This window comes from Corvus brachyrhynchos, unplaced genomic scaffold (genome assembly GCF_000691975.1).
Source record: "Corvus brachyrhynchos isolate BGI_N302 unplaced genomic scaffold, ASM69197v1 scaffold467, whole genome shotgun sequence".
Lineage (NCBI taxonomy): Eukaryota > Metazoa > Chordata > Aves > Passeriformes > Corvidae > Corvus > Corvus brachyrhynchos.
This window is the reverse complement of record NW_008239309.1, coordinates 384,133-400,590: the sequence shown is the minus strand read 5'-3', so window position 1 is coordinate 400,590 and position 16,458 is coordinate 384,133. Positions and strand designations below refer to the sequence as shown.

General features: G+C 36.2%; 1 protein-coding gene across 1 annotated transcript in view; it reads right to left on the bottom strand.

Annotated features, from left to right (window-relative positions):
• COL4A3BP (collagen type IV alpha 3 binding protein) overlaps nt 1-15,546 on the bottom strand; it is a 79,408-nt gene extending 63,862 nt beyond the window's left edge. Inside the window, exons 1-2 of the mRNA XM_017740649.1 lie at nt 15,512-15,546; nt 13,385-13,592 (exon numbers count right to left, since the gene is read on the bottom strand). Coding sequence (XP_017596138.1) covers nt 13,385-13,592; nt 15,512-15,546 — 243 coding nt within the window. The remainder of the gene's footprint in view (nt 1-13,384; nt 13,593-15,511) is intronic.
• Between the last annotated feature and the right edge of the window lie 912 nt (nt 15,547-16,458).

The following is a 16,458-nucleotide window of genomic DNA, read 5'->3' as shown; positions in this document are numbered from 1 at the left end:
CTTGACCTCCCTGAAATCCTCCAGTTACAAAGTACCTGAACAAACTACCACTTCCTCCACAAAAAAACCAACCCCCCTCCGCCAACAAACAAAAAAACCCTACCCCCCCCACCAAAAAAATTTAAAAAAAGAAAAAAAAAGAAAAAAAGAAATATGTTCAGAGTAGTTACCACAAACCTACGGATTTGCTTGTTTTCATAGATCATTCAATAGGTTCTGGACCTGGATGTATTCATTCAAATTCCAAAACCACCTCCATCCTCTCAAGTTTTCAACAGGAAATTCAAAAGATCACTCCAGGATAATATGGATAGGACAAGAAAGGACAGAGAGGCACAAGCAATGATCAGAAAAAAATAAATTGCATCTGTAACATGGTATTACTTTCGAAACAGACAGAAAAAGAGCACTGTATTCACCCATAAGCAAGGAAACCTCACAACAGAAGGCAGCAAACTGGACAAACGGAGAAATGTGCATGCGATAATTTACGATGCAATGGACAAAACCAGTATCCTATGTTAAAAAAAGAGAAGACACAATATATGATAAGCTATAGAAATAACATACTAAGCACCTTAAAAATTAGTTTACCTGATGGAATAAGAAAAAGGGAAAGCAATGCAATGTAGCAGGCAACAACATTAAATAAAGAAAACAACAACAAAAAAAATCACTCCATAATTTTCAGTAAGCAACGTGTATCAAAGCAAAAAAACCATTGCAGTTACTGAGAATTGAGGCCAATACCAAAGTGCGTAGTTTGGCTGTGGGAATAAAGGCAAAAAAGAACTTATTTGATACCAGGAAAAAAAAAAAGCTATATGAACACATTCTACATGAACCTACATTGAGACGCTAACAAAAACCCCAAAGTAAAAAGTTTACTTTTAAGATTTGTGCTGTACCACTGAAGGAATTAGTTCTAAAAGCACACATGAAAACTGTATTTCAGCTCCCATGCAAAACCAGTTTGGAACTGGGAAAAGCTGTGGTAAGTTAACTAGAAAAAAGCAAGTCAAAAATCTCAGCCAAGTTTCAAAAAATGCATGTCTTAAAATAATTTTTTGAAAGCATTTAATTTATGAGAGATCCAAACTGAGAAGAAATTGTCCTCTGCTTCCAAAATGTAAGATGTCTGAAAACATGCTAACTTATGAAAAAGCTTTGAACAGAAAGATAGTGAAATGAAGTACCACTGACACGATTTTGAATTTGCATTCTAGGTGGTGAATAATACTTAAAGTCATCAATGGAAAAATTGTATCAGCTGAATCACAATATGTATTTTACCAAATAATATAATGCATGGTTAGGATTTTACCAGACAAGACCAGTCAAAACACTTTAGTGCCTCATTAAATAGTAAATAGTAGTATTTTTCAAGTTAGACTATTTCTCTCCAGAGCCAATGAAAAGCTCGTGGGTCAAGATAAAGACAGGGAGATCACTTACCTACTGCCAGCACGGTCAAACAGATTTGACTTGAAGAGAACTGACTTAATTTTTTGCCAAGTAGAGTTGGATGGCGAGAAACAAGACAGAACTAAAAACACAGGGACGAGGGATTGGGAATGAGGGCTATGGTCAGTTGGTAACAATTTAATTCTGCCACTCCTTCCTCATGCTTTTACACGCTCCAGCAAGAACTGTATCCATCAGTGCAATTCTTCAGGGTAAACTTGTCACAGCATGGACTCTTTGGAGGCTGCTGTCTCTGCCAGGACATTTCCAGCTGCCATGGCTGGGTTCAAAACAGGTTGCAATGTGGTCGTCTGGTCTGGTGTGGTTCTCTACACAAGTTACACAAAAATGCCTGCACAATGCTTTCCTATACAGGCAGCAAGGGATCTCTGCTCGGTGGCTGGAGCGTCTCTTCCTGCCCACACAGCTGTTTTCTCACACCTTTTCCTCACTCCTCTCTTTCTCACACACTGCTGAGCAGCATTTTTGCTATTTAACTCTTTTTACCTTGAGGTATCATCACAGTGGCGGTGGGTGGGGCTCAGCTGTGCCCTGCACTTGGTCTGCTGAAGCTGACCATGTTCTGTGCAGGACAACCTGGAATCTCCTCACAGAGGCTGCGTGACACACACCAGCCCCACCAGGTACGCTTAGTGCAATCATAAAAGGTCATCAAGATCCTTCTGTAACTATGACTTATTTTTGAAGACACTTGGCTTTAAAACTATAAACATTGAAGTTACTAAAGTAATTAATTTTGCAAGGATTTTTTAATATCAATATCTATCCTAGATCTAAGTCTCAGGATGGAACAACTTAAAGAAAGCATTATACTTCATTGCTTATAATACATTTTATTTAAAATGTACTGAAGTCCCAAAAGACACTGCAAGTTCTAATTTCATATATTTTTAATATTTGCCGCCAGTACTACCCCAAGAAAAGCCAAGTGGATCCACAAACCTGGTGAATTAAGGTCTATCAAGAGTCACAATACAAAATTCTGGTTTCCCTTTCTGAGTTCTAAAATCAGTAAAAACCTAATAGAAACACTGGACTACAATGTCTTGCCTTTTCTTGTTGTTATTCTTAAGCAATAAGAACCCACTTTTTAGTTACACTGACTGGCTGTATTCTTTTTACATTGATATGTACTGTATTTTTTTTACAACAGTATAGGAAAACCTTATTACAAACAAGCAAGTAAACAAGACAGTTCTATGCCTATTGAAAGTGATAAACCTTTAGCAGCAAAACATGGGATATCTAAATGCTTGTTCATTACCACATTAAAAAGAAAACTTTCTCATAATGGTATATTTACACATGTAGAAAAAAAGCTTATCAAGAAAACAGGCTTAAAAATATAAAAGCATATTAAATGTTTTTACATTCTTTGCTACTACCCAAATATTCCATTTCAGGTCTTTAGCCAGGGTATTTTCTTTTCAAAATGCCTTTCAACACTTATTTTCCTTTTAAATAATGATCTTACCTTTTCAAAACCTAGTTAAAGTAGAAAGCAGTGAAAGCAGAAGCATGGTTAGCTGAATTTAAAATTAGTTTGATAGCATGCTATGCAAATTTAAAATTAGCTTGCTTTAATCCATTGCAAAGAAGCTCTCTCATGGGAGAACTGCCCTTTTAAGTCTGGATCAAGTATACATTGTACGTTACTTTAGTACTGAAACCACATTTAAAATTTGAAATCTAGAGACCTCAGGTGTAAACCTGGTCAATCTGGTTTTCTGCACACCTGCTGAATAGATTCAGATGCAAAAGTGATCATATAAAACCAATTTTCATATTTTTTGTGAGTAATCATCTATCTTACAGGACAGTATCTTACAGCACATGATTTTTTAGATTAGTATTTTATCAAATTATTTCTGTGTTAATGAAGTAGAATTAGTACATAGTATCAAGTCATACTGTATTAGTTTATATGTAAACATACCCCTGACACTGCTATTCTCAAGTGCCTATTAAAAAACCAATTGCTTGCAATAGCAAGACCTAAAGTATAACAAATGTGCACTTGAAGTGTCAGCTAAACTTTAGTCGAAGACATGGAATGGCACTATGTTACTAGAAGAAAGAGGGCAAGACTGAAATAGTTGTAAACCAGCATGTGCTTGCAGCCATCACCTTAAGCGATCTACTAGTGAGTACGGATACATGTAAAAGCTCCACGGATTAGTGAGTTGGTATTAACAGATTTAGATACACACAGAGAGAAATCAAGATATAACTAGTGGGTCTGTCCTGTTTAAACATAGTCTGAAGAACTTGAAACTTGGTCTAACTCATAAAACTTACCTTTAGAGCTAATTATTAGTTATGGAAATTGAAGCATACATGTTATTGTTTTGGTGAGAACCAAGTCAAAGCGAATCCCTTGCAGATAAATCCATATGATACTTCTCAGGTTTCCAGTTGGAGCAAAATGTTTGCATTATCCAACAACAACATGCGTCAGCCAAAGGAAAAATAAAACCCAAGATAATTATATCATAGAAAAACATCAAGCTAGAATTGATTAGAAATCACCACATTAAATTTCTTAAGAATCCCATAATATACAGCAAGAAGCTAGAGTTATTAATCAGGAAGGAAGCCAAGCAATTTTGTACCAACTTTAGAGAATGCAGAAACACTGTATGAGCCACTTTTTTTAAAGTTTATTTTTATTGGACATTCAAATATGGGAGCAGGAATCACACTCGCACTCCTAGAAATAACTATCTGTATATTATTAGTTTAGTTGTATCTCACACGATGTACTGCAGTGTGGCACGGGAGACTCAACACTCTCACATACACCAGTGGCAACAGAACAATATGGATTTCACAAGAAAATGATGAGTATCCAGAGAAGGTACTCTACCCTAAGAGAAAAGCCATGCTTCACAGCACTACATTGGGCTGACGGATAGAGCAGAGCATTCTGGACTTAGATTCACAGTCATGGGAATGGAAATTCTGATTCTACGAAATCAGTGGTACTCCAGCTAGAACAGAGGCCTGCTGTACCTGCAAAAGCACCATACTAAGACTTAAGATTAGCTTGGTTTGAATCCAAACATAAGCAACTTAACACAGTACAACTGTATAAGCATTTCTATAAATGCAGTACTAACATTATTAGCAACAGGACTTATGCTAACTATGCAATTCGCCATCCTGTTGATCTCATTATTAACTTGTTATGAAAACTGGCTCTTTGAACTAGACCTTGGAACCAGGTGTCTCTTGTTATGATATGAAATTTAAGCACCAGCTATCAAAGACCTTGAAACTATAGACACAGATGAAAAGCAGAGGCCCCAGAACCATAAACAATTCCTTAATGGTCAAATACTGGTCAGTGAAGACATGCAACCTCCACAGCTGGGAAGGCTGTTCTTGCTCTTGGTAGCAGCTGCTACTTAAAAGAAAAAGCCCCGAACAACTGAGCAACAGGGCAAGGAAGCAACAAGGCTGCAACCTGGGAAAGGAACACCTCTCCAGCATCACACCACATGCAGCCCAGCGTCAGGTGCCTCAATCATATATTAAAACATGCTTACAAAAGATCGTAATTTAGGCCTGTATGTGTGTTTTGACAAAAGATGCACACTTCAGTTCTATACCTGTCCTGTCATCCACCTCCCCATCCCTCCCTGATGAGCTCTTCAATTAGGTTACCTTCGCCTCAGCAACTAGCACCATCAAGAACAAAGATATCAGGCTGGAAATATGGTACTGGCTCTATGGCACTGCATAGTTACAGATAATTTAGGATGTAAGTCAGACACAAGTGACGGCTTTGAATACCTAATGATAATGGTTACTGTGTAAGAACTAATATATAGCAATAATTAACAATGTGTAAGAACTAATTAAAAGGACAAGGCATGTTGCTAATGAATGTCAGTCTAAAAGCTTTCATTCTGAAGTTTAAAATTGACCTGAATTGTCAGTCTAAACTCTGCCATCACAGCTACTACCTCTTATTCTTTTTTTGTTTATATATATATACTTGCATGTGTGTACATATATGGCTATATATGCACACATAATTAGTTTTGAAAGAGCTGAAAAAGAGAACTTAAGAAAGAGCAACACTTGTCCTTAAAAGACAAACAGCTTAAAAAGCTTTAAGACACCAGTTACAATACAGCCTCAGTTAAGTACTTGGAGACCTGGGGTAGTAAATTCTGTTCCAACTAGTCCTCTTAACTACGGAATAATGGACTTCAGTTGACAGGAAAGATACATCAAGCAGATTTAAAAAGTGGTGAAGTTGGCCACACTATTTGATCAAATTCACCCTGACTAGAATTCAACAAAAACAAGGGAATATAGCCACTAAAGTATATGCCTAAAGGAGGAGGCAAGAAGATGAACTGGGAGAAGAAGAAAACAACACTCAAGCAGTCATCTATGACAAACTACGCTGAATGCACGAACAGAAAGGATGGTTAAGCAAGCGACTTCAGGAAGCACCAAAAAAGAGATGGCCAGCTGCAGCTGCATATTAGTAGATAAAAAGTATTCTGACTTTTTAACTTAGTATTCTATGAATGCATATCCAAAAGTGAGGTCTAATATTGTACAAATCCTCAATAGAGCTGTTGAAAATGTCATTAATGGCTATCACAAGACACACCAGCTAATCAACAGCAAGTTGCCTAGGAGGACTATTGAACAACACTACAGCCCTGGGGGGGGTGATATATGAACCAACTGTATTCATGAACAAGAAATCAACTACAAATCAATCTTATGAAAATGCATATAAATTCAGATTGAGCAAGAATAAGGATTGCAAGTAGCATAGAAAAATTTGCTGAGTTATAAAATCATAGCTTTAATACCTAAAGCAAACACTGAAATTATTTAAGACATGGTATATATCTGTAAGAAATACTCCACAGCATGAAACTGCTCCAATATAAAGCACAGGCATGAATTATGACCCTGAAGTGTATGTCAAATAATGAACCATGTTAGCATTTAATTATCTTAATAAAAAAGTCATGTGGGAGAATAATATTCTCACTGATAATAAGATGACAGAAGTAGAGCTGGATTACAGCCCTTATTTCAAGTGTGTGGTAATACATGGTTATATTCAAGTACTAAAGACTAATTCTTCAGCAATATTAAGTAGTGCTAAAATATCTGTTTAATGTACATTATAGATTTTTTTTAACATCTTAATTATTATACAACCTGCATCATAGTACAAAGAACAGCCTCACTGAGCTGATATGGAAGTGTATTTCTCCATTTCTGATTTAATTTCTCCAATACACACTACAGAAGAAATCATCCCTTTCTCTACCATGCCAAATAATTGTTTTTTTGCTTGACAAGGATATTAGCACTTCATAGAACTTTGATATATACACACATTTTCACTTCACATCAACCCATCGATGGCTGGTTCAGATAACTCAGAGGCATACATAAATTTGTACAGAGGATGTGAATGCCAAAACTAATTGTCCAGAAGAAACCCATATTTCAAGAAACTTCCACATGCTGCACTGCTGCACCAGCAGCAGCCCAGTGTCATTATTGCCTAGGCATTTACTTCCTTTTCCTTCCTTACTACCCTGTTGCTCTTTGCCATTTTCCTCTCCAGAACAAAATCACCTCAGGCCTTTCACATATGAGTAAGTATTCCTAACCACATTTGCCTCTATTTAGAAAATCCATTTCCCATGTAGCCAAAATCTCCCACCAGTCTAGATTTAGCTACTTGATTGAGACACAGACCAAAGCCTAACAGTACTAATTGCCACATGTCCTAAATAAACACCAACCTAGTAAGGGCTTGTATTATATGTCTTAGTTTACTCAGGTCATGTTTTTAGTAGCAACTAAGGCTGAGGAGGCACTTCATCAAATTACAGAAAATTAATTATTCAATTAAATGCCCATCACATCATACTAAAATAGATTGTTTTCCAACCTCAGACAGTTGGAAACAGTATTTTCCCAAGTGATTAGCAATTACTACAAATTTACTGCTAGTGTTTCTGCCCAGGGCATGGACTTCTGTCTTAGCTTTTTAAATAAAAACTTTCACCAACTAAAACCTATCAGTTCCCATTCAACTCAACTAGCAGCGAACTCAAGGAAACCTAACAGTAGACAAAAACTGCAATTACAGCATTCTTTTATCATAAGCGGGTACGTTAGCAAGATCAAATTTTGAAGCAGTAGCTAGAAAAAAAAAAAAAATCAATCCAAACTTAATCCACATTAGTCCTCCAAGGGGGTCCACTTCTATACACTACTGCATCAACTGAGTCCAAAATACTGTTTGATTTCACACTGTATAAAATGTAAAAGAAACACATCAATATACTGTTAATGTCAAGGTGAATTTTTCGAAGTCTGTTTTGCAAGACATGATTTTCATGCTACTAAGAATATTTCTCTAGCAGTGATATCTTCTTCAATTAAAAATACACATCTTTATTATAAAACTTAAGAGATTTGTAGGGTCTAATGTTTCTGTGAAAAAACTCATAGGAAGGCTCTGCATGTGTTTTAACTGATGAACACATAAAGCATTTTCTGCTAACTTGCCAATCTATTTTTAAAAATGTCAATCTGTACTTCCTCTCACAAGTGCCCAATTATTAATGGTGGTCAGTATCATTCTATAAATAAAACAGAAATACTACTACAGTGAGGAAAGGTGGCTGTTCAACTAACTATCTTTAAAAAGTGGAGTAAGTTTTTTTATTTTTAGTGGCTGATTACTGGATACAAACATTTCAGTCTCTTTTCAGACTACATATAAGGAAATGAGAAATTTAAAATTGAAAACTGACAGTTCAGCTCTTTCATGTATAGTGTTCTTGTTCTTTTTGTAAACTGAAACTAACACATGCTTACATCTGCCCTAATTTATAAAATTAATATTTATTAAGTTCTTTACAATAACAATTTATTACTACTTAGGGGCAAAAAAAGGCTAAGACAATTCACTAAGCTGTCCCTCAGACAGACTTCCATTTTCTATCTTCTTGCTTGTCCTGAGCTCCAGATATTCACAACAGATACTCAACCCCCACACCTTTTAGAAGTCCATTCTAAAGATAAATGGCTGCCTAGCAATTTGTATATCAATATAAAATGTCATTACTGCCTTCATTAAGCAACTGTGCTTTCCAATTGCTGTAACTGGAAGAAAAAAGCCCCAACAAACTAGTTTACTTGAAAGTATCTCCACTATGCAAACTGAATTTATTGCTCAGTCCTAGTTCAGGCAGTTCCACAGAGCTAATTGTCTCTTTGCAACACAATAAAAACAAAGTACTCCAAAAACCCCAAGCTAAAAACCAATAGCAAGTTTGCATAAAGGTTTTGATATGTATATACATCATTGCAATATAACCAAAGCCAAGGAAAACCATTGCATCACAGCTACTGCATCTTGTTTAAGCAACTAAAACCAGTAAGTTTTTCTACATCAGTAACACACAGGAAAGAAGAAGAATACCAACCACTGGATTAAAGCAACATGGCAAATATAGATTCTATCACTGGAAAAGCTGAAGCTTTAAACTGGAACATAAGCTTCTGGAACTCTTCCTGTGCAGGCAGTCACCTCTAGCGACAAAAAATAGAAAGTTCGCACGTAGCTGAATTTAAGCATTCTTAAAACCTTATCATGCATTACATTTCTCTAAGCATTTTTCAAGATGTTCTGTATAGATCCATGAAGAACTATCCTGACCAGGCAAATCCCTTCTGAAAAACCCCTAGAATTCATCAGATAAACACTTTTTTTTTCTTATAAAGAGATTTGAGAATCTATTAATAGAAATTGCTACCATGATTAAATTAGTGCTGGCCTTCCTCTCAGATTGCCTGAAGTGAGGGCACAACATACCATGTTATTCTTAATTTATCACACTATGACTACATGAATTAGTGCAAGTCACTCTGTACAACAGTGGTGATGGCACTATAAGAATAAACACAGCAATCAAGGCAAAACCAGTACCAGCTTAGGGACCAGATTGCCTGAAAGTTGGACTTACAGCTCTGCAGAGCATTTTCTTTTTGTTCTTTTATTAACAGACCCTAGATCTTCCAACTCCAAAACCGTGTCCCAGGGATCCACACTTACAGTACTGCCATGAACACTCATTCTTAATCTCGTATGCAGAATTCCCCACTGGAAGTTTGACTTCAAGAATGAAAGAACTACAAAGCTTTAAAATAAAGAAGGGTATCCTTAATAAAGACCAACTGGCACTGACTACCATCAACAGCAGTAATTTAGTATGCCCAGGCTAGATTAATCTAACAAAGCTTAAGTTTGTCCATATATGAACTTTTTATAATATCCATAGTTTCATCTCATCCATTGACCACATAGTAGAATGTTTATCTTCAGTTTCAGCCTCCAGCCTGCTATAAACCAATTAAACACCTTTGAGGTGTTTTATCTTACCTGGATAAAAGCAACTCAGTTAGCATCATACACTGACTTTCATCAACCTTCCCCAAACTTAATTCATGTGGCTAGTTCATTACTTGATATAATCCAGTGAGTGTAAAATATTCATCCTGTGGTTCCCTACTCCAGAGAAATCAGCTCCTTTCAGTCCCAGTAGTCCAACCAGATCCCATATTTTTCATTCAATTAAAAACTACTGTCACAAGGCCATACCTACTCTGGACATATGACAATATAATTCTGCACTTGAAACACACAAAAAAGCTATGCTAATAAGTTGATTTAACCAGTATTCTTCCATCAAATAAAGAGGAGAGATGAGTGTCTTACAAAATATCCCAGTAAAATTATCTGTCTATCAATCCCTACCCAGTGCAATATAAATGATAAACAAGAGCAGAAGCAACTGTGGGTTTCTGCGTACAACATTCATGTCTCAATTAATACTATGACTTATAATTAGACTCATCTTCATTGCTAAAAGTACAGTAAGACTACCGAGTGACAGCAGCTTTCCAAATTTATGCTTACACACTAACAAAATTTGGACATTCTATAATAACAGTAGAATTAATTACACACAGAAAATCATTACATTCCCCATCAGATTCAAACATGCACACCTAATCTGAGTGCCTAAAAGAAAGCTTCATGAAAATCCAGCCACCTTTTCCTACAAGGGAACATTACAGTTATCAATACCATCTCATACTACTCATGTCCTGCATCATGCCAAGGAAAACTTCACTGAAATACAACAGGTTAAGATAGAAGTAGTTAATATGCCTGACTCTGGATCAGCAAGATCAAGGGAACTTGAAAGATTGTCGAAAAATATTAAAGATTAAGATCTCAACTACATCAAATCAGGGCAACTGAACATAGAGCCAATAAGAAATCTGACGTTCCCTCCTTACCAAATTAATCACAAATCATTCAGTAAATAGTAAGTTCCACTGACAACAAAAGTAGTTTTCACACGTTAGCATTTCAACACTTATTTTATCAGCTATTGGTGTTTTCCTATGCATTTAAATACATGCTAGAAAGCTTACTATTAGTGAAGACTAATTATAATCTATAATACCTAAGGATACAGAAGTACAGATCAACTGTGTGCCTCAAGAAGAACATTTTAAACATTTATCTTTGAGCATAATCAATTTTCGATTTAAAACATTAGTTAAAAAAATACAATATTTGCCACTAAACAACTATCAAACTAGAAGCATCAATGCTAAAACTCTGGCTTAAAAAGTTAAACTTCTGAAAAATAAAGAGAGAATAATTACAGGACAGATTTCTATATCTGAGAGACATGAAATGATCCAATAGTATTCCTCAAATTCTAAAATTTACACAATAATAATTTTAATTGCAGCTAGATATAATTAACTGGAACTTACTAGCTTTCAGGAATACCTTCTATCAACTGAACTGTCAAATACCATTCACAAAGCATGAGCCTGAACAAAAATGGAACTAAAATATCAGATTAACCTTTAGAATTGCGGCTGCCTTTGATTCCTTCTCCATGTATTCAAGAAGTTCAAGAACTTAAAAACAGATGCATCAATTCAACTCCAAGTTACCAGATGTAACAAGTGCCAGGGAGAAGAAGAAAAAAGTTACACATAAGAAGTTCCAGTGTTACATACATCCTAGTCTGAAGACATGCTCGCCAGCTTCCCTTTATAAACTGCAATGTACCAAAACATTCCAGCAGCAATAGCAGTGTCACTCCACCACCACAACTGGAATTCAGGCTGCTGAGATGTGCTGTACAGCATGCCTGCAGATTTCCTTTGGCTACATCCTTGCTAACACCTTCCTGTCTCTGGCTGGTTGGCATGCTAAATCTTGCTACTTAATTTGAGAGATTTTTGGAATTTCTGATCATAGCCTCAACAGACTGTCATAGGTACACCTCAGTAAGAACTCCTAGAGACTGTAGTGTACAATAAATTCCTGATTAAGCTGCATCGTGAGGAAGTTTTAAAAGTTCAAACAGTTTAAAAAAATAGCATAAAATAGATGGCATGATCTGTTTAAATTTTTAGATGACTACAATACTTGACAGACATCTAAATGTAAAAACCTTTTCTTCACAAGCTTTTCTCCAAAATGCATCTGGTTGACATAATCAATCCAGTCTTTTTTTTTTTTTTCCAAACCAAGAGGTGTTTAATAAAATTCTATCTGTAAGATGATAATTAGTAGGGAAGAATACTTTTTGTTTGTCATCCTTTAAGTCAGCTTGAAAAAACTCCACATATTTGGTGGAATAAGAACATACATGCTAAGATCTAACACTACTACTCTAGGAATTTGTGTGCTACCTGAAAGTCCGGCTATTTTTACTCTAAATCGCATAACTGGACTGACTATTTAACGGTATTGCAGAAAGACTACAGCACGCTTTTTGACAAGCATTAGTCATAATGTGTATCATAATTCTAAAAGACAAAAATGCGGATTTTTTTCTTTATCTTCTAAGGCCAATTCATCTTTGTAAGATTTCATGGAGTCATAAAGGTTGGAAAAAAACCTAATATCATCCAACCATCAACCCAGCACCACCTCCACGTTCACCATTAAACGATGTCATCAAGTGCCATATCCACACTTTTTTTGACGCTTGCAGGGATGGTGACTCCACCACTATCCTGGGCATCCTGTTTCAGTGTTTTACAGCCCCTTCTATGAAGCGTTTTTACTGTGTAATCTAAACCCCCCCGACATAACCTGAGGGCATTTACTGTCATCCTTCCACTTCCTATCTGGAAGAAGAGACTGAAACACACCTTGCTACAACCTCCTCTCAGGTAGTTGTAGAGGGCAATAAGGTCTCCCTCGGCCTCCTTTTCTCTAGATTAAGCAACTCCAACCCCCTCAGCCACTCCTCATAAGACTTGTTGTGTTCACTTACAACAACTTACAGGCTCTTTATTCTTATCAGTCTATTCTGAATCTTTTAGCATTAGACAAAAACAGCAACAGACTAACTTGTTCAGAGAAAGAAACACAGAGAAGAACATTTTCTTTTGGAAACCTACAGAGTTGTGTTCAGAAAGTCAAGAACCATAGTCAAAGAACCACCACCCTCTTGCTAGAGAAAAGATTGTGAAGGATGGTACCTCCTCTGGAAAGTTGCTCTGGGGTCTTAAATTGCCCCATGGAAAAAACTTCGCAGCCTTCAAAGGCAGACAGTTGTCTATTCACCCACAAAACCCTCTAATGAAATGAAAAGCTGCTTGCTGAAGCCACAAATTAAATGAGTTTGTTTTCACATTAGGAATTCCTTGCCCTGCTGCACAGTGTTCCACTGAAGCCACTAAATGTCGTAAGTAGATGATCTAATAGAATTTGCCATACCCATGTTTTCTTTCACCAGATACAAATATATAGCACCTCAAACATGAATAATGGCAATAATAAAAATGTACTTACTGTAATCTCAGCCTTGCTCAGACAGATAGAGCCTCTGCAGCCATACTCTGTTTCATCTTCAGACTTGTAATAACTGAGTGTGTTGCTTTTCAGAACTACCCATCGATCCTGCCACCCATGAATGTAGTTGGTCCACTGTAAAAAAATTTTCCAGAGATCAGCTAATGGAAAGACAACAGTAAAAGAAGCATGATGGATAGTTTCTAGGCTTTTGAGCACCCAAAGAAAAAGGCAACTTATTTTTACAAGTTCTTCCCAACAGAGAACTTTTTTCTGCTCAGAGCTTCTAGAAGAATTTTACAAACTCCTAAAGCCACAAAAACTCAGCTGTTTTGAAGGGTCAGTAAGACAACAGATGTCTGGACTCCAACTGCATTGCCAAGGCCAGCTAAAATAAAGGCAATAAACACACAGATAACACAAATTGAGGAAAGCGGGGGAGGGAAAAAACCTGAACATTAATGACTAAGGTGAGTTTAGGCACCTGATTTAAAATCAGGAGCTAGGCCAAAAGATTAAGTGGAACACAGAATAATTTATTTTACATAAAATGTTAGATAAAGTTCTCTTTATATACATATAAACACGCCATTATCCCATAGTACAGTAAATAACTATTGTAGTGCTTAGAGAACTCAGTGCTTTATCAATTTAATATTGCCCATAGATACTGCTTTAGATTTTAATTCTAACTACTTTCACTAAGAAGATACTTGCTTATCAGCAGACATCCAATCATGTTTTTGCTATTCAGATTTTTCTAGGGACTCCACATTCACACATTGAATAAAACCAATATTCCAGAACAAAGTGTGGATTAATACTAGAGAGATCTAGTAAGAAGTGACCAAAATCTCTGATTACTATTCTTATATTTGTAACATCTTTCAGACTGCACTTTGTAGAATCATATGAACTTCATAAAACCATCTGATACTGATAGGAAATCAGGACTATCCTATAATTCTGACAATACACAGATATTTATTAATCAATCAAGGTGCAAATTTTATAAATTTGATAAAAATAGAAACAAAAGCATCAAAACCAATCTTATCATGCAAGCACTTCTTTGATTTTATCAAATGTTCTTTGACGAAAAACTCTGGTTAACATTTAAGTCTAACCTTTATTCAACATTTCACAATCTAAAAAACGAGGGGGAAAAGTCAAGTAACAATCTTGTTCCCACTTCAAACTACATACATTAGTTAACACATTCCATAATTACATGTTAACTTTAGTAATAAGGTGATGAAGTCTAAGGAAAAAAAATATAGCTGAGAAATTCCTAACAATTTTCAAATGTAGGCAAGACCTTGATTTGTTCTCCAAATAGAAAGCCCTTTTTCATTTCTCAATACATCTAATTGCTAAATACAGCATTACTTAAAGAAAGCCTCAAGTGTGCTTAGTGCATGAAGTGGTAGCACAAGCGGTCATAGAGGTATGTTATTTCCTGCCTTCCTCTTTTCCTATCTCTCATGTTCCCAACTCCACCCAAGATGTGAAAGGCAGAGTCCAAAGTTATCTGGGGGAAAAAAAAAACCAAGGAAAAGCACCTTTCCTTCTCTGAAAAAGTTCGAAGAAACATATACAGCAGTGAATCTTGCATCTGCTGTTGCAATCAAACCTTGCTGTTGCAATCCAAATGTGCCATGAATTAAGAGACTCCTTAAACTATACTTGGGTAAGCACGAGGTTTCAGCAGAGAAAAGATCAGTGTTTTTCCAAGCATCTAGATTCTCATGCCTCCTGAAAGCCTCTTCCACACTGAAGTTCTTTCTTTGTATCCCTCTTAAAATCATTAGCAGGAAACACAATGGAAAAAAGCCTTGAGTTTCAAAACATTTCAGAAGACCAGCAGGATATATCTCTAACAAGTTTCTCTTACCAAACTACTCCATTTCCTTCAAAACTTTTCTCTTTACTGAAGGGCAGAACTACTGAAACATTACTAAGCACACAGTGAACTACAGCCTATTTCTGATTTTAGAACTTAACTATACACAGTAAGTTACTAAAAATAGATATTTCCTTAGTAGAAAGTTCAGTATGCTATCATTCCATTTTAATTAGTTTACCTCAATTATTACTGAGGTATCAACTAACAAAAGGTAACCTTACCTCTCAAACATATTCAGTGCAACAGGTTCTGCCATCCTTTACTATTCAGATTAAATTCTGGGTTCTCATGGGAAAGACAGTCTCTGCTACACTCAGCATAATCATCCAGAAAAGTAAAAAGTTTGCAGATACCTCAGCTAGAATGTCTGAAGCCATGGCTTCACCTGCCACACCACTGAGAAAGAGCACCTGGACTTTGTACTTAATTTGCTAACACAAGAATTAATTATATCCCACAAATTACTTCCCTTCTAACGATGGAAGCATCTTACCCAAGGAAAACTTTGCTGTGAGAAAAATGCAACCAAAACAGCAAAACAACACCAAACAAAAACCTCTTATTGTAACTGCCCTAATACCATCTCACATCCATCTCATCCCCTCCTTCCCCCATCCATTATTAGGTAAGATCTTGTAAATGAAAGCAGAGATCCTTCTTTTCTCCTAACCATTCCTCTTATCTCTGGGGTTAGAAACATTTTCAGGCTGGAAGGAGTTCACAAAGTCCTTCACAATTGTGTGAGCTTAGTTATGGTTGTTTTCTACTCTTCTAGGGCAGTTTAAGATCTCTGTATCCCGTGCCTCCTACGTTGGCTTGTGCCTAGCCTTATCGCGTAGGGCAGGAAAAAAATTCAAAACACAGTGCTTTAATCTTACAGATATTTCAACGTTATTCTGAATATACTTTCTGTAATAAAAAAAATTTAAATATTCGTACTCAAACGAACTAATTCAATATTCAACTCCAAAGTACTTTCAAAAATAAAATTTCCCAGTATAAACCCACACATACTAGGAAGTCACCTTATTATCAGCATCAAAAGAGAAAATAATTATGGTTATTTTTAAAAGGGGAAACAAGGCGTAGAGCCATTTTCCCTTTCCGCTCCTCCCGTTATCTCTTGCCGCAGGAGTATTTCATTGCCCTGTTTTGATACTTGCAATAA